Raw genomic sequence first — 27,771 nt, forward strand, 5'->3', positions numbered from 1 at the left:
TGAACCGCCGACAGAGACGCTCGCTCCGACGACATATCAAATTAAAATCGCATATTCCAATAAAACTCGTGCCAAAAATTAATCCTGGGCACATATTTTTTACGATATTTGCGAAAAATGTCGGTTGCTCCGTAACAGTGCTATTGCCGCGAGTTTTTTGTAAGGAGTCGTAGTATTTTATTCGAGAGGCGTAAAAAAAGACATTAAAACGGCTTCTACACGAGAATATCATTTAGATAAACAAATGTATACGGCATTTGCCGTAGTTGTTCCCAAAAGAAGTACGGAAAGGCTAGAATCGACGGAATCCGAGGACCATTTTAAATATCTTAACCTTCCTGCACCTCCGGACATCTTGCGATGTCGCTTCCTCGCGAGTTCATCTTCAACGAGGTGAGTTATATAAATCAGTATAAATTTACCTATTCGCAATTGTTAACTGATTGTCCTATCAATGTTGAAATAGGTAACTCTTTGCGGAAGCGGAAGTGATCGTAATTTCCGGGTCATGGAATTCTCGGGATATTGATTGACATTACGTATAACATAATGGTTTAAATAAACTTGACAAATAAATAAACAACATTTCGGCTTGTTCTGGTAAAATACGCGATTCATTACATGGGTAGGTGAAACACAGGACCTATCGGCCTACTGGTCTGTTGTGCAAAATGATCCGAAATCTGGTATCTAACTTAAAACTACACGTGTAATAAGTACTTACATCGAACCATGTCGTTTCCTCTACAAACGCTTTGCACTGTTAAATATAAAATATATTAAGTTTTGACATACAAAATTTTATATTTAACAGCGGAAACCTCGTACATGAGATGTAAAAGAGTTATTTTCAAGTTTTTATTGTTCTATCCTAACGTATTGTCTTTATTCAAAGCATAGACATGTCTGTGCCTTTGCAAGAGCATTGCCCCGCGAGCGTTCAATCTCCATTTTCCTCAGTCGATAAAACACAATCGTATTCAAGTCGCCTAAAGACACTGACAAGACTTTCAGGTAGTTGCATACGCACTAGTGAAGTAAACTGTCCACTAATGTGCAGGTTTCCTCACAATATTTTCCTAAACCGGATACCTTCACATACTTGCCATGTGGTCTATGAAAACTGATAGGAATACATGAGTCAATACATAGGTATACAAACTCATGTGAGACGGATAGGATTCGAACCTTTCGATCACAGGCGGAAGGTCTTAATCACCGGGCCACCACGGCTTTGTAAGCAAATACCCATAATATTTTGAATAGGTTCGCTTTCAAGGTGCTTCATAGCGAGCGCAGATAAAATCGATGCGCTCTGGCGAGCCACCAACTGCGTGATGCAAGTTGCAACGACACGACTAATGTTGCAGACAGTTTATGAAGTTTTCGTTTAAGAAGAAAGCTTTTGCGCGGCTTCGAACGCGTTAATTTCCCGCGGGAACAGTTATTTTCCGGGACGAAAGTTACCGTATGTCCTTCTCCGTACTTCAAACTACATGTATGCAAAATTCCAAGAGGATTGCTTGAGTAGATAGAGCGTATAGAAGTAACAAAAAAAATACTTTCACATTTATGATATTAGTTACGATTTAATAATATAGAGGGTTACTGGTATCTAATGAATAAGCTTGCAAAGGCGCATAAGGTACATAGAGACTAATAACTTGTGTTCAACGACTTTTGTCTTAACGTAATAAATACATTTTTTTTCCTTTTTTAAGGTTTAATGTAATTTTTTTATAAAACATTACCTCTATGTTCGATTCCGCTACCTAACGCTACTGTACTGTCTCGTGTTGCTTGGCATCGCAAAATAGATTGTATTTTTTTTAAATATGAAAAAAAAAACTACGAATCACAAAAAGGCTTAGAGTAAAAGTTGCTTATTTTGATACCCAAGTAGTCTTTAGGAGGTTTTGCGTAACCCTGTACATGTTCTAACTTTCTTATAGTCATTACCTTTGCGACTGGTTGCCGTGTCACTCGCTTCTCAAATTATTTGACCGGTTTCTTCAACAACCATAGAGCTCGCGGACCCTTCTTCTTCTTCAAGAGCTATGCTCTTGTCGGTGGAGTATACGCCACGCCTCTCTATCCTCGGCTTTGCTTTTAAGGTCTCGACACGACACGACGCCTGCCTTCTCTTTCAGTTGCTTGCATAAACTCTTCCTCGGTCTCCCTGGACGTCTTCTTCCTTTCACCTTTCCTTCAAAAAAAGTTTAAATAAGACGTTGTCTTTCGGTCCCAAGGTCTATCTTTGGTACTTTTGTTCCTCCGCTTCGCATGGCCTTCGGCATGGCAGACCATAACACGCATTTCATCCTTGTCGACATCAAACCAGCACTTCTTGGGTTTGCCTTTTGCCAGGCTATCTTCAGATAGCCTGGCCAGATATTTATTTATGTTTCCTATATATTTTGCTGTATTACGCATGATTAAATCTATGTTAGTAAGTAGAAGTACCTAAACCTTCATAACTTAATCTTTCATTTCCACAAAAATCATTCAGATGACCAAAAGGCTGGCATATATCTCGGCCTGAGAATAAGCATTGCCATTTCAACGTGGCAATGCTGTCAGCCTTCTGGGCACGCAAAATCAAGGTAATGAACTGCAGGGACTGGCATTTTTGTAAATATACGTAGGTATATAGCTTATGTATTTTTCAAACGCAAACACAAAAATATTTATTGCTATAACTGTGTTGTTACCATGGATTTAGTAAGTACTTTGTACGGAGTACCTACTAATTCCATGGTTGTTACACAGTATAGGTGGTACATACATACATACGAGATATATTTCTACAGTTTGCCCTTCCAGGCATGCAATATTTTGATTAGTTTTATATTTTCTTTCTTTTAAGTTGTAGTTTAATGTAAAAAAAATATATTATATTAAGATTGATCGTGTACATAAATAAATCAATCAAATAGTTTATGGGTGTAAAAATAAATTTAATCTACCCTCATAAAAATATCAATCGATGACGTAACGTATTGTCGTAGGCTTAGTCACAAAAAAATAAAATGAAATGGCGTTGGATGGGATGCCTATCCAGTGCATTGCATGCGACGTTACGACTATGAAACTGGTACCATGGCGTGACTTACCATCGCGATCACATAATGATTCAATTGTATTACAGAACTGATTACAAAGAAGCATCGAATAATTTCAATTCTATGTAGAAAATAAATTCTGTTTATCGGTTTCACGGTGTGGAGCCCACAAACAGTTTGAGTGGAAACAACGCGACGCGACGCGACGCGCGCTCTGTTCAGCGCGCTCCCCACCACCGCGCGAGTTGTGCCGTGATGCGAATTACGTGTGCAGTATCATGTTGTACTATAAATATATGTAAATATTGTAAAATAAATTATTCTACTTCCATTCTTCTCATTGGCATTTTATTTCGAGTAGTCTAAGCACACTACAACGGCTATATACGACCGATTTTATTAGGTAAGAATTCTATACAAACAGGTTGCATTATCCCAAATTCACAAGATAGATACCCCTCTCAACTTCGCACGGCGTCTTTAAAGGTCTATTTCGCTGGAATTGTTTCCTTGCTTGCAATTTTTTATCTGTGACAACTCCTTAAAGTATTCATTTAATAAAAATGAAATAAAGTAACCGACAAAATCAATCTATGGTATTAAAAGTAATATACACAAACTTATGACGATAACGATTCATACAGATTAAGATATATTTTCTTTGCGAAATATTGTTTTTATTGTTATTTTATTTATTAAACATTTAAACAGATATATATATAACAAAAGTAACACAAAAAATTTTCTTACTCATTTCTATCAACGACACATGCAAATTGGATTATAAAACGAAGTATGAGGCCAATATACGAAAACTTTACGACGATTGCGAGTAAGAAGATATCATGTATTGAATTTAAGCAAAGACTTAAAGATTTCTTACTATGAGTAAATAAATATATAAGGAAAAATCACACAAGATTAAGTTAGCCCCAAAGTAAGTTCGATGCCTGTGTTATGGGATACTAACTCAACGATACTATATTCTATAACATATAAATATATATAGATAAACACCCAAGACCCAGGTCAATCTGAAAAAAGATCATTTTCCATGTTGACCTGACTGGGGATCGAACCCGGGACCTCCTTGTTGCAGTCGTCATACGTCATGTGAGTCACCCTCAGAAGATATACTACAGACAGGGTGGCCAAATAACAGGTATACACTTTAGTTTTATAATTTTATTCCATGAAATACATATAAATATCAAGTATTCCTTGTTAAATATAGTATTTAGGGCCGGCAGTTAAACATGGAAAATACCACAAATATCCACATAGCAGCATCACAGATATGCGAATCCTTTTCATCGCATTTTTCGTCACATTTTCATACATTTCCTGCGTTATCTCAGTGACTGTGTCTCGAATATTTTGTTGTAATTGCTGAAGGTTCATTGGCCTGTTAGCATAGACACGTTCCCTTTAGATAGCCCACAGAAAAAAGTCAGGAACTGTTAAGTCAGGCTATCTTGGGAGTCAATCAATGTCACCGTTTCTCGAAATTAATTGACCGGGAAACATTCATTTTAGTATTCAGTTTTGTTTCGTAAAACGTATTAATAATTAAAACACGTTGTCCCGTCGTATAATGCTCCATAATAAATTTGCCGTATCTACACAAAGTAATTTTCATGCAACAACTGTCATATTTACCGCCAAAACAAAATGGCGACAAAAAAAAGTTGTATACTTCCAAGTTGGCCACCCTGTACTATCGCGGATATTTTTCGCAATTTACTACCTTTTCTACTACCTCACCCACACCCCTCATAATGCACCGTTACCGAAGCCGGCCTCTAAGCCTATTCAGAAGGACGTTCACAAGGCAATGACCTGCCGCAGTACTGACCTACTGGCGAATTCAGTTTAGTTAGTTACTGCATTTTAATGTTTTCATTTAATTATCACTACATAGTAAAAAACAAAGTCGCTTCCCGCTGTCTGTCCCTATGTATGCTTAGATCTTTGAAACTATGCAACGGATTTTGATGCGGGTTTTTTAAATTGATAGATGGTGTGATTTTTCTGAAAAAGATTTACCTACTTTTATTATGGTTTTACCAGAGTCAAATAAATTTAAATTTAACAATTTCATTGTTAAACTAGGTTTTGTCGCGGGCAAAATATATTTTTTGTTTGTAACGTATAAACTTAAACATTACTGGGCCAATTTTGATGAAATTTGGCACAGAGATAAACGAAACCTTCAGAAGTAATGTAGCCTACTGTTTTTTGTTATTGTTTTACCTGAGCGAAGCCAAGGCGGGTCGCTACTTTGATGTTCCGAGGTCCTGAACTCTGCGGCACCGCAGTATGGCTGACCCAGCCAGTATGTAGGTCAGGTTCCTTTGTTCAGGATAGCTGCTGAATAACTTATAATGTTCAATGTTCGGGTTTACGCAGGATGTAGAAGAAAAATTCATCACTTTTGTACCTATTATTATAAAAAAATTTAGCAATTTGCTAACTTTTTGTATGCTTAATGTGAATATAAAATAACCAGACACATTTATATTGCTCCACAGCACATAACCTATATTTAAACTTCATCATTCTTCATTTATTTATTTATTTTTTTACTTTTATTTTCTTCTTTACGTAATAATTTTATATTAGGTACCAATTTGTTTTATGTTCCAGTAGGTACCTGCTGTAAAATTAGCGTTGTGGCTTCTTAGAGATAACAATAGCTCTCTATTCTTTCTATCTAATGAAAACAATACCGTACTGATGAAGCTATTTCAAACTGTACCGTGAGTCACTGTACCGTGAGTCACTGTACCGTGAGTCACTGTACCGTGAGTCACTGTACCGTGAGTCACTGTACCGTGAGTCACTGTACCGTGAGTCACTGTACCGTGAGTCACTGTACCGTGAGACACTGTACCGTTAGTCACGGCGTGCACACAGACCGTATAACCTTAAGTAATAGCAATAAGGCTGATGAAACTTTGAGTAATTTAGTTTTATGTGACGGCGGTATAGCTAACCATGTTTAGGTTCCGCAGTATGCTGGAGTGTTGTTTTCTTTTTGTTGTATGCTGACAAACTTTGGCTTGTAAACTTCCTTTTAATTTTCGCGTTACATACGACAGACAACTCAGCGAGCTACGGCGGTGAAGTCTATCCGGTAGAATCTTTTTCTACCGCCATAATATTTTTCCGCCAAATGCCGTAAACACTGCGCTACGCAATAAGGACATCGTCAGTGTGTATTGTGAAGATTCTACCAATCTGAGTCTTGCTGAGTCAACCGCCCAGTGACCTTTGTAACAGAGTCCAAGAAATAAAAAGGTTATAATATGCCTGTTTAAAACCTGTCTGTAAATATATAAAGTTTGCCTGATTTGACATAGCACGTTTTTTTTTATTGCGGTAAATAAAATCCCATGCGTCCACAAAAATCAATTTGGACATTGATGGATATTTTTGCAGTTTTATGTCCACTTTAATCCATGATTTAGGATTTTCCCTCAAAACAAACTATGTAACTATGTAAGGCAACCAAACCTTTGACGTTTTTCTGCCTAAATTGTCCTTGTATATTAAATTTATTAAAGATATATTGTACCACTAGCCGACAGTCCAGGCCATAGCGCTTGGACTCTCGGTATAATGTTCTATTTTTGTTATTCTAGTTTTTACACATTTTGCTTTAGACATAAGTTAACTATTCTTATTAGTTCTAATGTACACACGTTTTTGTGGAATGCGACCTAGATTATAAATCCTTGTTTTGTATTTTTTGTTTAGTACCTAATTGTTGTGATCTGTTATAAATAAAATAAAATGTACTTAATGCAATAGTGTGCATCGTACGACAAATAACCTTGATAAATAATTTCCCGAGGAGCCCGAATGTATCAACGATCTGCGCGCTACTCGCCAACGCACTGGGAAAACGCTTAGCAGAACGAGAGAGGAGGCTTTAAATTCATCAATATTAGATCTTGTAGAGTTCATGTAGCTCGTACACACTGTCTATAAGCTACGACTCATGATTCGAACGGAGTACACGTGGGTGGAACCCATGCGCCCTCGACAAGATCCAATATTGTTGAATTGAAAGCCATTCTTATCATCCGTGGACAGGGTCCGCTTTCCTACTTTCAGACTATCGGAAAAAAAGTCAATTTCATTTCAAAGTGTACTCCGAAGCCCTGGGCCTCCAGAACACCAGTTGGAGCTCCACGAACGTTGGTGATATTGAGAAAAGGCTGTTTCAATTTGCATAATCAATATAAATCAATATATACAAATCAAATATTTTTCAATTCAATGCTCAGTTTTGACACTATTAACGGTAAAGAAGAACTAACAAACACACCTTCACATCTATATTATGTATGTAGGACGTAGGTATAATAAAACTGCAAGTGGGCTTGTATATATTAAAGTCATTAGAGTAAAAGATAACAAAACAATTTTTAGATTTTTTTTGTACTTAAGTTTGTTTGTTACCTCTCAAAGCTATCTGTTTAACCAGTCTTCTTGACATTTTGCATACACATGTAGTTTAAAGTACGGAGAAGGACATATAAGGTACTTTTTATCCCAGAAAAATAACGCTTCCGTGGGAAATATACGCGCGCGAAGTCCCTGGCAAAGGATAGGATTTTATAATAGTTGCTGTAGATTATTTTGAACAAGAAATGGGATGGAAGTCAAAAACCCTCCGGCCGTTCATTGCTCCCGGCATTCGCAACGATGTCAGACAATATTGATCTGTTCCAACCGGTGCCGCCTCAGACTACAGACAGACAGACAAAGGTATAAATCTTATATATTCTGTTTGATTGAATGAACAAATAAATACAACTGTTTATTATACAGTACACCATATTATTGATAATATTTTGAATTTGTATAATTCTCATAGGTGGTATCTAACACATAACCTTCCGAAGGTGCATAAGGTACATTATCAACATCTGTTGTTCTACGACTTTTGTCTAAACGTATTAAATACAAAATAATTCCTTTTTTTTTAAAGTTTTAATATCGTTTTATAAAACGTTAACTCTATGTTCGTTCGATTCGATCGATTCCGCTACATAACGCTACTGTACTGTCTCGTGTTGCTTGGCTATTACATAGAGTTACGTAAGATGTATCGAATCGAAAATTATTGATAATTCTTAATAATTATTAATAATCGAAGATAATTTATTGTAAACAACTAAAACACAAATTTTCAAGTCACTAACTTCAACGGTGTTGAACTTTCACATAAAATGTTTTCAACCCCTTCGGGTGGAATTTCCAAATATCCTTTCTTAGTGCTCCCTACACTCCCCAGGGAACCTACATGCCAAATTTCAGCTTCCGAGCTATGCCCGCGTAAGTAGTTTCGGCTGTACGTTGTCTGTCAGTAACGCAAGAGTTTTATACATATAGATTTAATGATAAAGGTCGTACCAAGGTAACCACTACAGACTGACTGACTACACATCAAGAGACATCGGTTACTGCGGCTTGTAGGGTGATCGATAATATTGTCACGAAAGAGTATCGATTTAGAGTTTATTCTTAGAGATGATAAGTTATTTACTGGCCTTGTCTGGTGGGTTAGGTAACCCCTGAACGCACAGGGATGGAAATAATCTATTTTATAATAAAACAACGCAAAAAATGCCAATAGAAAAGACGCGTGACACATAACTTTCAGTACGATATCAGACAAAGTGATTTAGGAAAATAATAATAAAATTGATTTTTAACAAGCTCTCAGCGGTTTATGTATGTTTATGTTTTTTTTTATTCCGCAACCACAGATTAAAAAGTCGACATAGTTTTTTCAAAACCGTTAAGTATTCCCCTACAGGCCGATATCAAAACCGCAAGACTCGAGTCATGGGAGAGACGGCGTAGAGTGCCCGAATTAGTTGCCCTGCGAGAACTAAAAGCAAAAATATATTTTTTTGTATGTTTGTAACGCGATAACTTTCGAACCGTTGTTGGTCTGATTTGGGTGAAATGTAAAAGGAATGTAGGATCTGTTAATAGAATTTTTAAGTTCGTGAGGCATCAAAATCCGTTCAGTCGTTTTTTAAATATTCACAATTTTGTAAAAACTTATTGTGTTCGCGAGGTCTAAGTTCGCGGCGAACAACTAGTGTTAAGTTATTATACATAATACCTTTTTTCAATTAGTTGGCTTATATACTAAATTCAGAGACCACGGGTAAAATAATTCCCGTAACTTCCATCAGGGACTATCACAGGAATCATGGGCAAACACTCAATTTGTAACGCGTAGAGCTAAACATATATCATAAACTGTGTTACATAGGTACATATTCATGTACTAACTAGCTGTTGCCCTTGGTTTTACACGCGGCAAAAAAGCTACCTATGTTAATCTTCAGTTATTTCCACATCACAGCAACCCAATTATACGTTTTGACGTAAAAGAAAATTCTTTCACCATAAGAAAAGTACATTATCCAAGATTGCTGTAGGCTATATTGTATCTCAAAATTCCCACGGGAGCGAAGCACCGGGCAACATCTAGTCCTCCATACATTTGGTGATTGGTAATGTCGCTTGTTCTAGGAGCTGTCAAAGTTTGACGGGCAGGTGTTGGGCACGTCTGCCCCGCCGACTACAGCCGCACTGTCCTGCTCTATTGACCTGCCCACAGACTCCATCGCAGAGGTACTATACAGACATGGTATCACGTCTAGCGAGCCCCTCGAAATAAAACTCAAATATGAACTTGAGTCCGTAACTTTGAAGCTACGCATAAACAAGTTTTTTTTTTTACAAAAATCTCATCTTTGCCACAAGCTTTTATCGTTGTTGAGAGAGATCAGTGGCATTAACGCCTGACAAAAAACCCACATCCGTTGAGAACTTCCCTCGTTGGTAGCCGATCCTGGGTGCGTCAAAATCATAATGATGCATTGTCATAGAAACTGAAGCGACGTGGGGAATTTCAACTCTGTAGGAGAACTGGAAGTAGGAGAAATTATTACAGACAACGGGACAGATGACTAAATATAAGCTTGTAAGATTGTCCCGCATGTCGTTGCACCACGAAAACGTACTCACTCAAAAGGCACTATAGAATAAATAAATAAATAAATAAATAAATAAATAATAAATATATTAGAACAAATCACACAGATTGAACTAGCCCCAAAGTAAGTTCGAGACTTGTGTTATGGGATACTAACTCAACGATACTATATTTTATAACAAATACATATATAGATAAACATCCAAGACCCGGGCCAATCAGAAAAAGATCATTTTCCATCATGACCCGATCGGGGATCGAACCCGGGACTTCTCGGTTCAGTGGCAAGAACCTTACCACTACGCCACCGAGGTCGTCAAATGAATGAATGAATGAATGTTGATTAAATGTATAAAATTATGTAATGTAACTATTTACATTGATGGCAGATATCACGTACTCTAAATTTCTCATGTTTGTGTTAACTTAACATTCGTACCATACTCTTTTAACAACTCTGTATCACCATGTTCTAAAGAATAAATGTTCCATCTATCTATCTATCTAACATTTCTGTGTCTGCAGGCGAACCTGTCACCAGACAAAACAGGATCTTTGTTGTCAGTGCAGTCCGCGCCGCCGGAGCAGCGCGAGAGGCCCGTCAGCTTGCTTCTGGAGTTGCCGCTAGCTACGGTAAGTACTACCCAGTACCCACCCATAGATAAGAGAATAATTTATTTATTTTGTCTATTACATCATTTAAAACATTAAAACAAAACATTTAACTCTTAAATTTTGTCTATGGTACTACCTAAAATAAATAAACTAATAACTTAAATCAAAATTAAAATACAAAATTATTTCAATATCAAATGAAAAATTGGGTTAATTAAACAAATATTTAGTTTTAATGTCGTTTCTATAAAACGTTAACTCTATGTTCGATTCCGCTACATAACGCTACTGCACTGTCTCGTGTCGCTCGGCTATTACATACAGTTAACACGTGTTGAATTACAAATTATAGGTATTGTTTTTTTTAGTATATGAAAAAAACCTTCGAATCACGAAATAGTAGAAAAGTTGCTTGTTGACGTGACAACGTCTTAAATTAGGTTGCGGCTGGGAGTCACTTATGAAAAAGTGTAACGCCCGGTAACGTTACGATGAGTCACCGAACGAGAGAGAGGCCCGCCGAATGCCTTGCGTCTCTCTCCCACTCAACTATGATCGGTCTGCCGCGCGCGTAAAAAGACGTTGTCACGTAAAATCTTCGCCCGTAAAACCGACTTTACAGGCAATCATTTTTTTTGATGTACTCAAGTAGTCTTTAGGAGGTTTTGCGTTTGATACCAGTGACTATGTATATTCATTTGCCTTGCAGCAAGTCGGCGCGTATTTATCAGCAATGTCGCCGACGGAGCAAGAGGAGGATTCTTTGCTGACGTTGTCGTCGGTGACGGCGCGGCCGCTCCTGGCAGCCTCCAGGAAGCTGAGGCCCGCTGACTCCACAGCCTCCGAGTAAGAGAATACATGCAGCAAGCGCACTATTAACTATACAAATAAACTCACAGTTCCAGACGACCTCGGTGGCACAGTGGTAAAGTGCTTGCCTCTGAACCGGGTTCGATCCCCGGTCGGGTCATGATGGGAAATGATCTTTTCGGATTGGCCCGGGTCTTGGATGTTTATCCTATATATGTGTTATAAAATATAGTATCGTTGAGTTAATATCCCATAACACAAGTCTCGAACTTACTTTGGGGATAGCTCAATCTGTGTGATTTGTCCTAATATATTTTTATTTTTTTTAATCCGCCATTTGTAGAATACAGCAAGATTACATGCCCCATCCTCCAATCGATGCTCCAATAACGTAGCTGACTCGTCTACTTTAGGGCAAATTCAATCTGTGTAAAGTCCCTATAAAAAACTGGTCGAACTACACGAGTGCCGGCAGAAGTGAAAACTTCAATATTAACATTGTACATTTTTGACGTCTTACGAATTTTCGAGACGCGAGTTTAAATTTTTTTACAAATCACAAAAAGTGCACAACACTGCTAAAGAAGTTTTCACTTGACTCGTCTACTTTAGGGCAAATTTAATCTGTGTTAAGTCCCTATAAGAAAGTACTTTCTTATCATGTATTTTCCATCAGCATAACCGGCCCCCCTGACGGCGGCTACGGCTGGGTGGTGGTTTTCGGCGCATTTATGGTCCAGTTCTGGGTGGCGGGGCTGTTCAAGTCTTACGGAGTTCTCTACGTCGAGATCATGGAGACCTTCCCTGACTCATCAGAGTCAGTGGCTTCGTGGATTCCTGCGGCGTTGTCGACACTATGCTTGGCTCTTGGTGAGTAGAAATTGAACCTCATGATTGAGACACAAGTTTCTTTTAACATAAAACACATAGCAAGTCGTTGAGGCCACACGTTCTCTCTCTTTTTTCACACGATGCGTACATGATGTGGTAAAAAGAGACAGCACGTGGATGTCAGTAACGTGCTACGCCGTGTTTGTATATTTCGTGGTAGACCTTCTGGTCTCTGAGCTGTTCAAATCTTACGCAATTAACTATTTGGTCATACAGATATAAGAACATCAATGTAATGTTTTTATGAAAACTTGTATCTTCATATGCCAAAGAAATATCATATTTTCATTCCATAAAATTATAACGATGAATGAAAAAATAGGCTTTATCTGTGTCTATTTGTATAATGTTAGTTCAATAATGTGTTACTTACTCGCATGTTGATTCTATTTACAATCGACCGCATTTCAAGCTAGCCCGCATGAATCTATAAGCTCGGGTATAACACGGGTGAATTTGCAGTAAATTGATCTGCTGTTGATCTGCATTTACCTAAATGGTCAGCGACATAAAGATCTTGGCTTGCGATACTATTTTTCACACGTACTTTATTTCCTTTCCCAGCTCCGCTCTCATCAGCCCTATGCGAGAAATATTCCTGCCGTCTCGTGGTGTTTATCGGCGGGTTGTTCTGTGCGACGGGACTAGCGCTGTCCTACTTTAGCACTGGCCTGCTCCATCTGCTGCTCAGCTTCGGGGTCATGACTGGTGGGTCTCTGTCATCAGAGCGAGAGAGAGATACTCTGCGTCTCGTGTTCATTGGCCGGTTTAGTTTTCACAATGACATGAACCTCAAATTTACGGCAAGGCTATAGGCCCCATTCTCACACGTAACTGTATATCACAACCACATTAATGATGTTCCACCGTCGCAAAGCACTTGGCTTGTTTTCGGGAATAAGTAATCACTTAACTTTGACACGTAGTGATGTGCTGTTCTCAAAATATTCCCGAAAACATTTTGTAAACAGCACATCACTAGTTGCCGATTGTAAATGGCACTATAGGTAAAACTGGAAACGTCTTGGAAGGAACGATAAACATACTACAAATTATATAAAATTGCGATATAATACTGAAGTATATAATAATTATTATTTTTTTTGTTTCAGGCATCGGTGGTGGACTGTCGACGACTCCCGGCATTGTCATAGTGTCTCAGTATTTCGACAAACACAGGTAACCCGGCCGTGACATAGCAAACAAATTGCTGCAGGCCTACCATGAACTTTTACAGAACGATTACAATGCAACTCAGGAACCTAAAATGAATCGCATTCATACTAAAAATTAAGTAGATGGTACGAATTTGCGATGCAGTTCAGTTTAGGTCGTAAAGTGGATCGCGTTAAGAGATGATGGTAAGCCTCCTGGACTGTACTGGTACGGCCACGTCTTTTGTATACCTGCAAATTACGTCTAACAAATATCTGGCTATGGCGTCCCCCCTCGGCCCTGGCAGAAGGCAAATCCAAGAAGTGCTGTCATGATGACGTCGAGGATGATATGCGTGATCAGTGCTTTCTACCAATTAATTTAAATCTATATATTACTTCTGGTAAAATTTAAATCTATCAAAAAATCTGTGCTATCTGTTTCCAGGGCGCTGGCCAACGGCATATGTGTGAGCGGGACGGCTGCTGGAAGCTTCGTGTTCCCCATGCTCATAGAGAAACTAGTCGACATGTACGGGCTACACGGAACTGTCTTGTTACTTGGTCAGTATTCTAAAAGTGGGTTGCGTCAGTCAACTTTGACGTTAACTTTAACCTGTGCTGAGAAACGCAAAGTACTAGGTATTTTATCTAAACGACAACCTGTGCAGACATTTTATTACGTGACTGTGGCATAAACACATGCACTGGACAAGTACCTGTGAGGGTCGAATCGCAATTAAGCACCTTATGCCCTTCTACATACTATATGTAGAAGGGCATAAGGTGCTTTTCTCCCGGAAAAAACTATTGTTCTCATGGGATTTGCAAAAAATCCCGCGTTCTATTATAGGTGGCGCTAAATGCTAATAAAAAACTTTTCAACCAAAACACTAGATGGCGCTGTGTGTATTTGAAATTCGCTATGGATATTTTATTTCAAGTATCCCAATCAAATTTTAATACAAAGAAACAACTGTTCCTGAGGGCATTTAAGCGGACGAAGCCGCGGGTAAACAACTGGTTTCTAGATAATTCTTTGGTTGTTTCAGGAGGTGGTATGCTTCACGTGTGCGTTGCTGCGACTTTGTACCGCCCCCCGCCGACGGTGCGGGAACGCACGCCTGTCACCTCCACTACCACGGAGAATACCACTCTGTTACACGACATTCAAGAAGGTACGTTCTCAACGCCTACCACGAAACACGTAGCACGTTCCTAACGACAACATGCTGTCTCTTTTTAATATATCGTGTAAGAAAAAGAGAGAACGCGTTGACTCGCAGATTCGTGCAGTTTCTTTGCTTCCGGTGATTTTTTTTTCTTTATTAAAAAAAAAGTGAAGGTAAACATCGTGAGGAAAGCTGAAAAGTAACACACACACACACACACACGCTGTGTGACAGTCTGATTTATTAGTGTTTGTGATTCTTCTTCTGGTGCCTTCTCCGACTAGTGAAAGTTGCTTCTCAATTTCACAAAGTTATTTTAATTTTTTATATTATTCTTAGTTATACTTGTAACGCAGCTACGCTTTGTTTGGAATCTCTTTCGATGTATTTCGCCTGCGCTGGCAAATTTGGATCTACTGTCATAAATTTTAAAATTCTAAATCCGCTCGAACACTTTGACGCGTAAACATTACGATTAAGTTAGCGAGGCAAGAGGGTGGCCGTGATAAATTTATAAACATTAAATAAAATAATAAGAACAGACCCAATAAAGGTCTTATACCGTAAATTTTATAATAAACTTACTTTACTACCTACTCCCTATGCCTATTTTATATCCAACCCACGAAATATCCAGGTAAAACGGAGCCTTCCAAAGATAACCGGCTGGAGAAGCTGTTCCAACCAGATTGCGAGCTGACGAAGAACTTGTTCAAAGACGATAAACGCACCAATCTCTTCTCGGAGATCATACATCCCAGCCTCATTGAGGTAAGCAACAAACTGGCAATAGCCTAGTATCATAAAGTAAAATATTATATTCGGTATATATACCTATATATACAGGAACAAGCGTTTTTTACTAAGCAACGCCCAGCCTAAACCATAGAAGTTAGAAACGCGAAATTTGGCCACTAGCTTTAGGTTATTACGTAGTGCTCAGATAAGAAAGGAATTTTCAAAATTCGACCCCTAAAGAGGTAAAAAATCTTTGTATGAAAATCTTTACTGATCTACTTGAAATTTGGCATAAATGCTATGCAACAAAAATAATGAAACCCGTGTTTCAGGATTTCTTAAAATTTGACCTTTAGGGTAGTTAAATGAGGCTGAAAAGAAATAACGAATAATCTTATTCAAAATTTCGTCAACTAAAGATACGAGTAGACAGCTCAGCGGTGAACACCATTGAATTCACGTTGTTACTGTTGATGGTTCGAAACTTCAGTTATTTTGGAATTAAATCGGATTATCTATATAGGGTGATTTCTGAGGAAGTTTTATTATGGTTTTACCCGAGCGAAGCCGGGACGGGCTGCTATATTCGGTTAGTGATTCTGCGTCTTCTATTTGCAGGTAGCTCGCCCGCCAGTGCAACAGCACTCTGACTCCGAGGATTCTGAAATGTTGGATGTACTTGGTGTTGTAGGTGAGTATTTACTGGATGTTGCCCGGGGCTTCGCTCCCGCGGGAATTTTGTGATAAAATATAGCCTTATAGCATTATTGGATAAAGTACCATTCTAATGGTGAAAGAATTTTTGAAATCGATTCGGTACTTTCGGATATTGCCCGCCTCAAACATACAAACTCACAAACGCTTACCTCTTTTTCATAATAATGTAGATTAACTACGTAATTTTGATTATGTGTATTTAGAACGATAAAGACAGAGAACATATCGTGTCTGTTATTTGCTAACACTGATGTCAGATTTTCTTCAATTCGCCTGAAGGCATCTAACATTACTCTTACGTCTACCTACCGACATCTAGTGGCAAATAGTCACATGTACACACACTGGTGAACTGTGCGTATTATTGAGTTTTCTAACAAGTCTCGAATTTACTTTGGGGCTAACTCAATCTGTCCAAACATATAATTTCAATTTTAAAAAAATCTAGTCTTATTACTTCTTCTTCTTATTGACCTTATCCCACTCATGTGGGGTCGGCACAGTACGTAAGTTCCTTCCATTTCGTTCTGTCATTTGCCATATCCATTGATACTCCTCTCCGGTTCACACTATCCTTGACACGCTCCATCCATTTCTTCTTAGGTCTTCCTCTATTCCTGGAAGCCTTTACTTCCATCTTTAATGCCCTTTGAGTGACGTGATTTTCTCTCTTAAAATATGCCCGTACCAGCCTGACCTATAACTATGTAATTTCTCATTAACTGGTGCTACTTTCATACTTCCTCTTACATACTCATTCCATATTTTATCGAATCTAGTTTCCCCGCACATCCATCTCAGCATTCGCATCTCTGTCGCATGAAGTTTCCTTTCGTCCGTCACTTTCGTCGCCCAACATTCAGATCCATACATTATGACAGGTCTGATAACTGCCTTATAAATTTTTCCTTTTAATTTAAGGGGAATATTAGGGTCACACGTTACACCCGTCACTTGTCTCCATTTTGCCCATCCTGCTCCAATACGGTTGGTTACCTGGTCAATATCACCGTCACTTTGCACAAGTGAGCCTAGGTAATTGAAATTGGACCAGACTGGTAAGGTCACGCCACTTAAGACAATCTAGTTTTATTACTATAATAACGAAATAGTCTACCAGTGTGCAGGTTTCTTCAAAATAGGAAAGATTGACGACCTCGGTGGCACAGTGGTAACGTTCTTGCCACTGAACCGAGAGGTCCCGGGTTCGATCCCCGGTCGGGTCATGACGGAAAACGATCTTTTTCTGATTGGCCCGGGTCTTGGATGTTTATCTATATATGTATTTGTTATAAAATATAGTATCGTTGAGTTAGTATCCCATAACACAAGTCTCGAACTTACTTTGGGGCTAGCTCAATATGTGTGGTTTGTCCTCATTTATTTATTATTATTATTATTATATATGTAAAAACATTATATCGTAACTAATATTATAAATGCGAAAGTAAGTTTTTTGTTTGTTACCACGCTCTATCTACTCAACCAATCTTCTTGAAATTTTGCATACATGTAGTATGAAGTACGGTGAAGGACATAGGGTAACTTTCATCACGGAAAATTGACGCGTGCGAAGCCGCGGGCAAAAACTAGTTCTGGATATGTTTATCAGGGTTACCTAGGGAAGTGGCTCGGCTGCGGTTGCGGCCAACCAGGTCGTCCTCTATCCTGCACTCCGTTGAGGATCTGTCCACGGACAGCACGTGTGTCTATAAGGCCAGCAGGAGGAAAATCAGCCGGTGAGTCTTCGGTTTAGTCTGTTAGTCTTACCCCCACATTTTCACTCAGCCCACTACCACTTCTCCTGCCGCTGCCGGAAATATTTCCCTAAATACTTTTGCGGCGATAACGACGCGAGTGAGCATTTTTATTCTCTCTCTCTTTCTCTTCTTTATTTATCAATTAGCAAAAATGACTTGAAATTATTGAATGAATTGCTGGTTCGACAGCATTATGACTGCACAGTATAAGTTATTCTATATTACCCGCTCAATATAAATTTCTAAAAATGCAATTGTTTTTTCATTACTCCACTCCTGTGTGCGCCGGGCAGCGGCAATGACACGAGCAGTGACAGCGCGAGTGACCTGTTTACACACTCGTGCTGCCCACTGGGATGTTCTCTTCCCTGCCCAATGGGGCTGAGTGTAAATGTGGCTTTAAGATTAGTAATACTGGACAACGTCTGCCATAGACCACTTGTCATCTTGACGTAGACACCTGTTTAAACCCCGACGCAAAAAGAGGGGTTTTATAAGTTTGACTGCTATGTGTGTCTGTCTGTCTATGTACGTGGCTCATCAACGGCTGAATGGATTTGGGTGCAGTTTTTTTTTATTTGACAGCAAATTTTTATGCTGCGGTTCTTTGATATGTTTGATCAAAATCCGGTTGAGCCGTTCAAAAGTTGTAGCGAAACGAATATGGAAATACGGGTTTTTTTTTTAATTTGTCTAACAAATAAACTTGTTTACATCGATATGTGTATAGAGTGCAAACATGCGACTACTCCCGAGATTCAGTAGGACACTAACAGCCTCAGAATACATAAGAAAAGGTCGGACCACAGATGAAAGAGATAGCGTTATAAGTCTACCTAGCATCAAAGTTCTTAGCTAAATATTCAAAGACCAATTTATCGTGAATTTGTATCGAAATGAATATTGAGAGTCGGGGTGTTTTAATTCGTCTAACAAATAAACTTGTTTGATTGAAGCTTGTCGACAGCCTTTTATCTAAATCATGGACAGACGCAGAGGAATCCTCGACACAAATTGTGCTATTGTAAATCGATAGCCAACATTGACTGGACGTATTCGGAAGACCAGCCGTCGTTCCACATAGTTAGGCCTTTTGCCGCCCTTTCTGTGTGAAGAGTCTGCGTCGCTTTAGTACCGCCAGCCCAACTCCTACAAGAAGTGACATTCCAAAAACTCTTCTCTTGTTGACGCAACGCCATGACACTCCAAAACGAAGCGGTTTACAGTTTTTCCGCCTCGCTTCAGGCTCTGTACAGTGGGCTGCCTTTCTGTCTGCTGTCTATAAGACCTAGGGTAAAAGAGTGACTGTGGATTTATGCGTTTTCCAGGTCTCTGTACATCAAACCACCACTCCCCAGCAGACTGATACAGTGCAAGCTGTCGGAGCCAGTGTTAGCGCAGACGGAGCAGGAGATACCTAAAGTGGAAATCGAGGAGAAGAAGGGTTGTGTACAGTCTATATCGAGGTAAATAATATAATAATACTAGGTATTTACTTAAATTCCCTCGGGAACAGTTTGTTCTTCGTATTAAAATGGGATTGGAATCAAAGATATATGAATCAAAATATCCATAGCGCATTAAAAATACGCACAGCGCCATCTAGTGTTTTTATTGCAAAGTTTTTTTATTAGCATTTAGCGCCACCTTAAAATACACACAGCGCCATCTAGTGACTTTATACTTGGCGCCACCTATAATGGAATAAAATGAAATGGAAAGGTACCCTTCTCCATGCTCCTAATTATGTAAAACGCGAAAGACAAAAGATTTGTATTTTTATTTGCAATGAATAAACTCAAAAACTACTAGACCGATTTTGGTGAAATCTGGCCTGCTACTTTTTTATTAGGGTTTTTCCCTAGCGAAGCCGTGGCGTACCTCTAGCCAAATCATAAATCTATTGCACACAGAAAAATCGAAGTAAAACAAAATGTCACAACATTATGCTCTATTTTTTATCTCGAAATTCCCACGGGAGCGAAGCCCCGGGGTGCAGCCAGTAGCGCAATAAACAGTTCATCTATCTATCTACATAGATACCTGGACGTCTCGTTGCTAAAGTCGTGGCGTTTCGGTCTACTCTGCACGTCTGTGGCGCTCATGTCCTGCGGCTCACCGTACGCGCTGTATTACCTACCAGCTTACACCGTCTCGGCTGGACATACCAAAGCTGCAGCTGGTAAGTATCACTGTACATGACTCATTCATTCATTCGTTAATTCGTAAGTTCGTTCTTTCATTCACTCATTCATTCATTCGTTTATCCCTTCATTCATTCAAGTGTAGCTTACGGAAAAAGAAAATATTTTGAATATTGTGTCACCTCACTAGGGAAATGTCCCACCCATCACTATATCGTCCCCGTATTTTCGATGAGGAATGAATGAATGAATGAGGATAAAATTTATTTGGAAATCTGCGGGAATTTTCAAAGGAGCAGCACGTCAATAGCTCAGCGTTGCCAGACATCCCGATTTTAGCGGGATGTCCCGATTTTTGAGTCCAGAACTAATTGTCCCGCGCGGGACATCTCTGTCGCGGCTTTTTCGGATTTGAAGTATTTTTAAGTCGCAAAACAAGACTTGCACAAAGGTTCAATCTATAAGCATATATGTCCAATAAAATCCATGTTGAAGATCCGTAATAAATTAAATTTTCAATAAAATTTATTTGTGTAGGTATATTAATTTGTCTGGGTGCGTAAACCCATCTTGTAGATAGGTTTGTACCCGACTGTTTGGGAAGAAACTGGACGTAAACCCATATCTGGGTACACGTTAGGATTATAGAGAAACCTAATACCTACTTAGGTATGTACAGTCAACAGTACATCAAGTTACCCCCCATGAAGGTTCATGGGGGGTAACTTGATGTGCTTGGGTTCATGAAAACTCGCCGCTATTGTTGAGCCATAGAGGTCTATGGCTCAACAATAGCGGCGAGTTTTCAATAAATTTGGGTAGGTCGATGGGCTTGTGACTGTACCAGGTATGTCTCAATAAATTTATTGGTTTTTCAGGTCGTTTGGTGGCCATCAGCGCAGTGCTCGACCTCTGCGGTCGACTCGGTCTCGGCTGGCTGTGTGATCTTCACCTGTTCTGTAGGAGAAAGGCTTATATTGTCAGGTAACATAACCTTCTTTCCTAATGACATGATAGGGACCAACACTATTTGAATAAGGGCCGTGTGTGTGATCAATGCACGCATGTTTTTTACTACCAAGCGGGTAACAGGTTCGTGATCAACCTTATGGTCACCGTAGCTAATGTGGATATTAAATGAATAATTTTTATTATTTGTTTTGCAGTATACTGGTGGCTGGGGCCGCGGTGCTTGCTTTACCGAGTTTATCGTCGTGGTGGTCGCTCGCTATCGCTTCGGGTATGTTTCATTTCATCCCCCTTTTTGAGGTTATCGCCGCGATGTCATTTCCTTTTATTTTTTAACTCCCGACGCAACAAGTTATAAATTTGACCGCTATGTGTGTCTATCTGTCTGTGTACGTGGCACCGTAGCTAATCAACAGGTGAATATATATTATAATCAGCACTCGGATCACAATCATAACCTGTTTTGATATACCTTTTGACTATGTACATTATGTACTTTTATATATTATTAGAAAGAAAAAAAAACATTGTAAGAAACAATAATGGTAAGCCGATCTGGCATGATAGGGACCAACACTGTTCAAATGAGTTTCTTTCGGCATTTCTTCTCAGCAGTGGTCGTTCCGAAATGCCAGTAGTTTGTAGCTTGTGAGAAATAACTATAAATATAAAGATTGACGAGAAAAAGTGCCAGTGAAGGTCTAATTTCTGAATAAATGATTTGAATTTGAACCGATTTGGATATGGTGGTTTTTTTATTTGATTGTGTATCCTTTTTTTATTTATTTATCCAGAAAAATAGTTACATTACAGGTTGTCACTTAATCAAAAAAATCGCCAAACTGTAAACCAGTTTGTCGGCGAAAAACAACTGCACTCCGTTTTGACATAACCTAATATTATTTTAAACTAAGATTTTTCTATTAATACGAGTATATCAACCTATACTTATTATTATAGTTATCTATTCAGTCACGACCATAGATTGTCTACAAACGGCTTTCAAACGTACAAAAAAAAAAGGAAAAGAAGGAACTCATACGATCGATCAAAATATTTTTACAAAAACAAACGGTACATTCCTAGCAAAATTTTCTTTAAATTTCTATTAAAGAAATATTTAAAATTAGAAGATTACATTTTGATAACTTTCGAACCGTTGTTGATGAAATTTAAAAGGCATATATCTGTCAATAGAATTTTTAAGTTCTTGGCGGCGCATCAAAATCGGTTCAGTCGTTTTTGAAATATCCACAATTTTGTAAAAATGTATTGTGTTCGCGTGGTCTAAGTTCGCGGCGAACAACTAGTTTGTAACTATTGTTTAAATTCCAACCGAAATTAATATTTATTATGGATTGCAAATAAATTGTGTTCACACTGGATTGTTGCAAATAAATATTTTGAATGATTGATTGTGTATCCAGGTGCATACGGCCTGTGCCTCGGCTGCTGGTTCCTGCTGGTGCCGGTGCTGCTGGCGGACGCGTTCGGCACGGCGCGCATCGCGTCCTCGTACGGGCTGGTGCGGATGTTTCAGAGCATCGCGGCCGTCTCCGTGCCGCCCACTGCCGGTGAGACCAAACGTTCTTCTAATTGTAATCAACTTGGGGCAAAAACATATTTTTTTTGCATGTTTGTATGTATGTGACCGAGCAAACGAGGTCTACAAATCAACTTGGGGGCAAAAATACATTTTTTGTATGTATGTATGTATGTGTTAGTAACGCAATAAGTAACTTACGAACCGTTGTTGGTCAGATTTTGACGAAATTTAAAATTTGTAATTTTGTTGCCCCACGAACTTAAACATTCTATTGACAGATCCTTGAAAACAATCCTAGCGTGTTAAAACACGCTAGGATTGTTTTCATTAATTTACTTGTCAAGTAAGTAAGTAAGTAATTTCTATTTACATACGTTACAAATTCTACACTGGTATCATTGTCGAAAAATATCTATCTAATCTAGAATGCATACATGTGTATTAAAGTACTCTATGTGCTAATCCAATGTATGTTCTACCCGTGTATCAATCATAAAATTTCACAATAATATCTCAGGACTTCTTCGCGACGTCACCGGCGGATACTCGTGGTGTTTCTACGGCATGGGCTCGTGCATGGTCCTGGGTTCGATTCCAGTCATAGCGTTCCACATTTGCACTAAGAACGAAGATTCAGAGACGTCGGACGATTGAAGAGAAACTACGTGGATATTTGAAAAAATAAAATGGTTATTTTGAGAGAAAGAAAAGGAAACGTGAGTAACAACTACTTACTTAGAATAATAACCTCACATGGTAAATTAAGAATAGGTGTGTCTGTTTGCTTGTGGGCGTTATTCGAAGTTTGGAAAAGATTTAAAAACGTCGGCGTGCGTTAGTCGTTTTCTTCATTCATTTTGTTATTTTAATAATTTTGAAATGTTATTCTTAATCGTTACATGCACGTAATGAAAAATATAATTTTGTAAAATGCGAATCGTAAATAATTTGAAAATAGTTCGTATTTTGCAAATAATATCATTTTATATTCGATTCGGCTGACTTATTTAGTTTTAATTACGACGCGTTGTGATAATATGCACAAGGAAGTTTTTACGGAGTTTTATTTTAAAATTATAAAAATAGAAGCTTAAAACAAAATAATAAAATTACACAGAAAAAAATAATTCCTTATTTTGGAAAAAAAATAATTTAAGGCTTTTTGGTTACGTTACAATTTTGAGGGATTACACGTTGTATTTTATTTAAATAGATTTAAATTGACATTATGTCTACACGTATTGCATTATCTTAGTACCTAGGAAAGTATAGAATATAGATAGACACGAAAATATCAATGTACTATTCGAAATTAGTCAAGTAAAAAGACAGCATTTGTCTGTGTTTTCGATAAAGAAGTTAATATCGCATCATTTCGAAATAAAAACAACAATTTTAGAATAAAATAAAAAATACTTACCTCAATTAATTTTTTTGGTTGATTTTATCAGGTACTTTTTATTTCTAAATTTTTGTATTAAATAATAAAAATATAAACAATCTTCGCGCGCTCTGAAAAACCTAGCTCTAAAAAACATATTGAGAATGGTATAAGAGTATGCACCGCTAACTATATTAAGATTTTCTTTATGTAAAATAGGTATTCGCGAATAAATGACGTATTATTATAATTATTAAGAACTGTATTCTAAACGGGTGTATGAAAAAACTATGATAAATTGATGTGTTCAACTTTGTACAGGTATTTTTTCTCTTGCTAAGACGGATACTGCCAGAGAAATAAAGAAAATATTATGTACTTACAAGCATTGAGGATATCATTAAAACTATACATACAGAATCGCTAACAAAATGACATTGACGAAAAAATATGAATATTTGGTTTTATTTTAATCAGTAAGCAATTTAAGTAATAATACCAGAAATTATTCATATTACTTTCGCTTCTTTTGCACATGTGGCAAAGTCTAGCTTGTAGCATTTCGGTCACAATGCGGTGGTCAGAAAAATAACCTATATTTGTATATAAATAGGTTATATTATAGGTTATATAATATTTTGAATTTTACATCTTTCGGAATAGCATATACATTTGTTGTCAATTTTACGAACTTCTTCTCGTTAATTGTTCAAAGACGACTGGGTTCTCTTCTATTTTTCTGGCGTCATAAAATACAGCCAGTTACACGATTCAGTTTCCGTTTAAAATTGTAATAGTTATAAAAAAAAATTAATACATATATTAAAAATACATTTGTTGTCAATTTTACGAACTTCTTCCCGTTAATTGTTCAAAGACGACTGGGTTCTCTTCTATTTTTCTGGCGTCATAAAATACAGCCAGTTACACGATTCAGTTTCCGTTTAAAATTGTAATACTAATTAAAAAAAAATTAATACATATATTAAAAATCTTTTTATGGATGTTTTTTTTTTATTTCATAAGGTACTTTGCATCAAGCTATAATTCTTTTACAACAAAAACATTGTTTCTTTATTTCTTTTTGACTGTAAACATCTAGATTGTGTAAATTACTATCAGTCAATAACTGAGAATGGTTATGGACATTAACAATATATAATGACAAAATCGTCACTTGAAATGTTGGCTGTAACAGTGAAAAGCTTTGAATGGATCTACAAGACGTTTATTTATCCAAGTATGTATATGTATGTATGTCAATATCCTCACTAAAAGGAAACAGACGAAGTGTTTCTATCTCTTTTCGGTACACTGTAAAGTCCTATAACAGAGAGTATTACCGCTAAATTCATTGGCGACCGTTGGCACGGTGGACATAACATTTTAGTGTAAATATAGTGTTCCTGTTTACAATGAGTGCTAGCTGAATTGAATTAGAATATGTACCCCGTTTGTTCAGTTGTTTATAAAAGGTAAACAATCTTAACATGTCTTTTTATTGAAATAATTATTTAATAATTAAAATCTTTGCACATTGCAAATTATTTTTTTCACTAATCATAAATTATATTATGCCTAGTGTGCTGATTATATTAATTTGTAAAGTGAATATTTCAATAAAAACATGTCAAAATTGTGTATTCACTTAATTTAAGTACCTAAAATACATTATAGAGGCGCTGGTGTAGAGTGAGATCCATGTTCAAAGAAAATTTTAATTATATTTTCAATATTTAATGCGGTGTGTTAAGCATGTGTGCGACCTTAAATATCAGCCGTAATGAACAGGACATCACTCGCCAGTGGCGCCAACTAGTGAGCAAGGAAACGGTAACTATTACCCTAATTGACAATACACATAACATTTCTATAGTAATAATGAATTCACTTGTATAATGCAATAGTTGATTCATTTTAATTCTCTTTGCATTTATGAAAAAAGGTATTGGTATGATAAGCAATGTGAAAGATATGGCATGTTTTTTTACAAGAGAAACTTTTGTTGTGTACTGTGTTTATTAAAGTCGTGTTGTATGTTAAAGTAAGTGTACCATGTGGAGATCAAAACAAAATGCGGGCACGTATCCGCTTAGATACTGTAATTATAAATGTATCACTGCCTTAGTGCGCAGAAATTGTATGCAATTTCGCCGTACAAAACCTATGTAATGCAACGGAGCGTCAATGCGCTGCGTCAAAGGAGCTCTACGGAGCAATGGGGCGCCTTACGTGTTATTACAACAGTTTCAGCAGATCTCACACACCTAATATGTGTCAATGTGTCAACTAAACTGAAAAATTTGTACTGAAACAAGCATGTCTCACGTTCCGCGTTCCTTAATGTCCTTATATAGGTTTTAATTGATTTTAAATCAAGAAACTCCCTTTGTCTATACGTCGTTGAAGTTGCAATGTCTTAAATATTTGAGCTACGACAGACATTGCAACCTCTAGAATCAAGCCTCAGAATCACTAACGGTTAATTTTATCCTTACTTCCTTACTAATATTATAAAGAGTAAAGATTTTGTTTGTAATTAATAAGGTCAAAACAACTGGACAGATTTTTATGAAATTTGTCACAGAGACAGACGCAACCTTCAGGATTAGCACAGGCCATTTTTATTATGGTCTTACTGAATTCTAGAATTTAAATAAGTATAAAGTATTAAGCGGATACTTTAGTAAAGCCGTTGACGCTATATACAATGTGTCTGAAATTGTTAGCGGCTTAGCCTTCCTCTGTAACAACTAGTAAGCTAAGAATAGTTTTAAAATATACTAATAATTACTTTGTCGCATTAACCCATAAAATATTAATCACATTATAGGTTTTTTAAGATTCATCGTACAGTATTTATTTATTTATTCAGCTACATCAACAGTACAGTACACACAACATTCAACATAGTATTCGATTAGATATCAATTTCACATGTTTTTACTTAGCTTAACGTAGGTATAATCACTATATAGTTTAAAACGTAGTCACTTCACGTTGTCTGTCTGTCTATATATGCTTAGAGCTTTAAAACTACACGACGTATTTTGATGTGGTCTTGATAGATACGAGTTATTCATTCGAGCGAAGTATATGTACACATGCGATGAGAAGCATTGCCGCGCGAGTGCGTTACTCAAAAACACGCTAGGCGTGTTCTCTGAACACGCTAGGCGTGTTCTCTAAACACGTTAGGCGTGTTTTAATTTACGCTTTAGTGAAATAAATTTGGGTTTAGCGACAAAGTAAATAGAATTAAGATGATATATCGACTGTATTGTTCTAATGTAAACAAGGTACGGGCTAAGCTGTTAATAAACGCCTATGTGTGTCATTAACAAAATATACAAGCTAACAAGAAATGTGAACAAATAAATGAAATAGATATAGGTAATGTTGTTTCATTCGCCACAGCATTTTCAAAATCTCGGTTGGTTATCATTAATCGGAAAAAAATACTTTATAGGTACCTATCTAGTATTGAGACTAATAAGAGCACTGCAAGTAGCATATTAATCTTACATAATATTTAGAAAAGTCCGCTGCCGCGTCTCTCTGTTCGTTCGCTATAGATTCGAAACTACTGCACGGATTTTCGGGCGGTTTGCACGAATAATTACTTGATTCCTGAAAGTTTACGAGTATTATTATGTTATTTACCTGAGCGAAGCCAGTACGAACACCTAGTTCTGGATAAATTAATAAATATATTAGGACAAATCACACAGATTGAGCTAGCCCCAAAGTAAGTTCGAGACTTGTGTTACGGGATGCTAACTCAA

At 37.5% G+C, this 27,771-nt stretch overlaps 1 protein-coding gene across 2 annotated transcripts; it reads left to right on the forward strand.

Moving 5' to 3' along the window:
• Sln (Silnoon) lies at positions 1-27,651 on the forward strand. Of its 2 annotated transcripts, XM_053766364.2 has the most exons (18): positions 1-393; positions 9,624-9,725; positions 10,615-10,722; positions 11,414-11,550; positions 12,191-12,384; positions 12,970-13,113; positions 13,518-13,584; positions 14,008-14,123; positions 14,612-14,737; positions 15,369-15,502; positions 16,088-16,160; positions 17,799-17,925; positions 19,275-19,412; positions 19,986-20,128; positions 20,969-21,074; positions 21,257-21,330; positions 22,487-22,633; positions 23,123-27,651. In XM_053766364.2, the coding sequence occupies exons 1-18, from the start codon at positions 361-363 to the stop codon at positions 23,257-23,259; spliced, it is 2,106 nt and encodes a 701-aa protein (XP_053622339.1). In that variant the 5' UTR covers positions 1-360; the 3' UTR covers positions 23,260-27,651. The 2 variants fall into 2 exon arrangements, with proteins under 2 accessions (XP_053622339.1, XP_053622340.1); XM_053766365.2 differs by lacking the exon at positions 9,624-9,725.
• Positions 27,652-27,771: the final 120 nt, after the last annotated feature.

Source organism: Plodia interpunctella, chromosome 29, assembly GCF_027563975.2.
Source record: "Plodia interpunctella isolate USDA-ARS_2022_Savannah chromosome 29, ilPloInte3.2, whole genome shotgun sequence".
Lineage (NCBI taxonomy): Eukaryota > Metazoa > Arthropoda > Insecta > Lepidoptera > Pyralidae > Plodia > Plodia interpunctella.

What these genes read in the sequence shown, in the direction of transcription:
- Sln (XM_053766364.2), top strand. Translation starts at nt 361, where the DNA reads ATGTCGCTTCCTCGCGAGTTCATCTTCAACGAG. An exon ending in GCTGACTCCACAGCCTCCGA is followed by an intron (nt 11,551 to 12,190) that starts GTAAGAGAATAC and finishes ATTTTCCATCAG; the next exon opens with CATAACCGGCCCCCCTGACG. An exon ending in GTTACACGACATTCAAGAAG is followed by an intron (nt 14,738 to 15,368) that starts GTACGTTCTCAA and finishes CGAAATATCCAG; the next exon opens with GTAAAACGGAGCCTTCCAAA.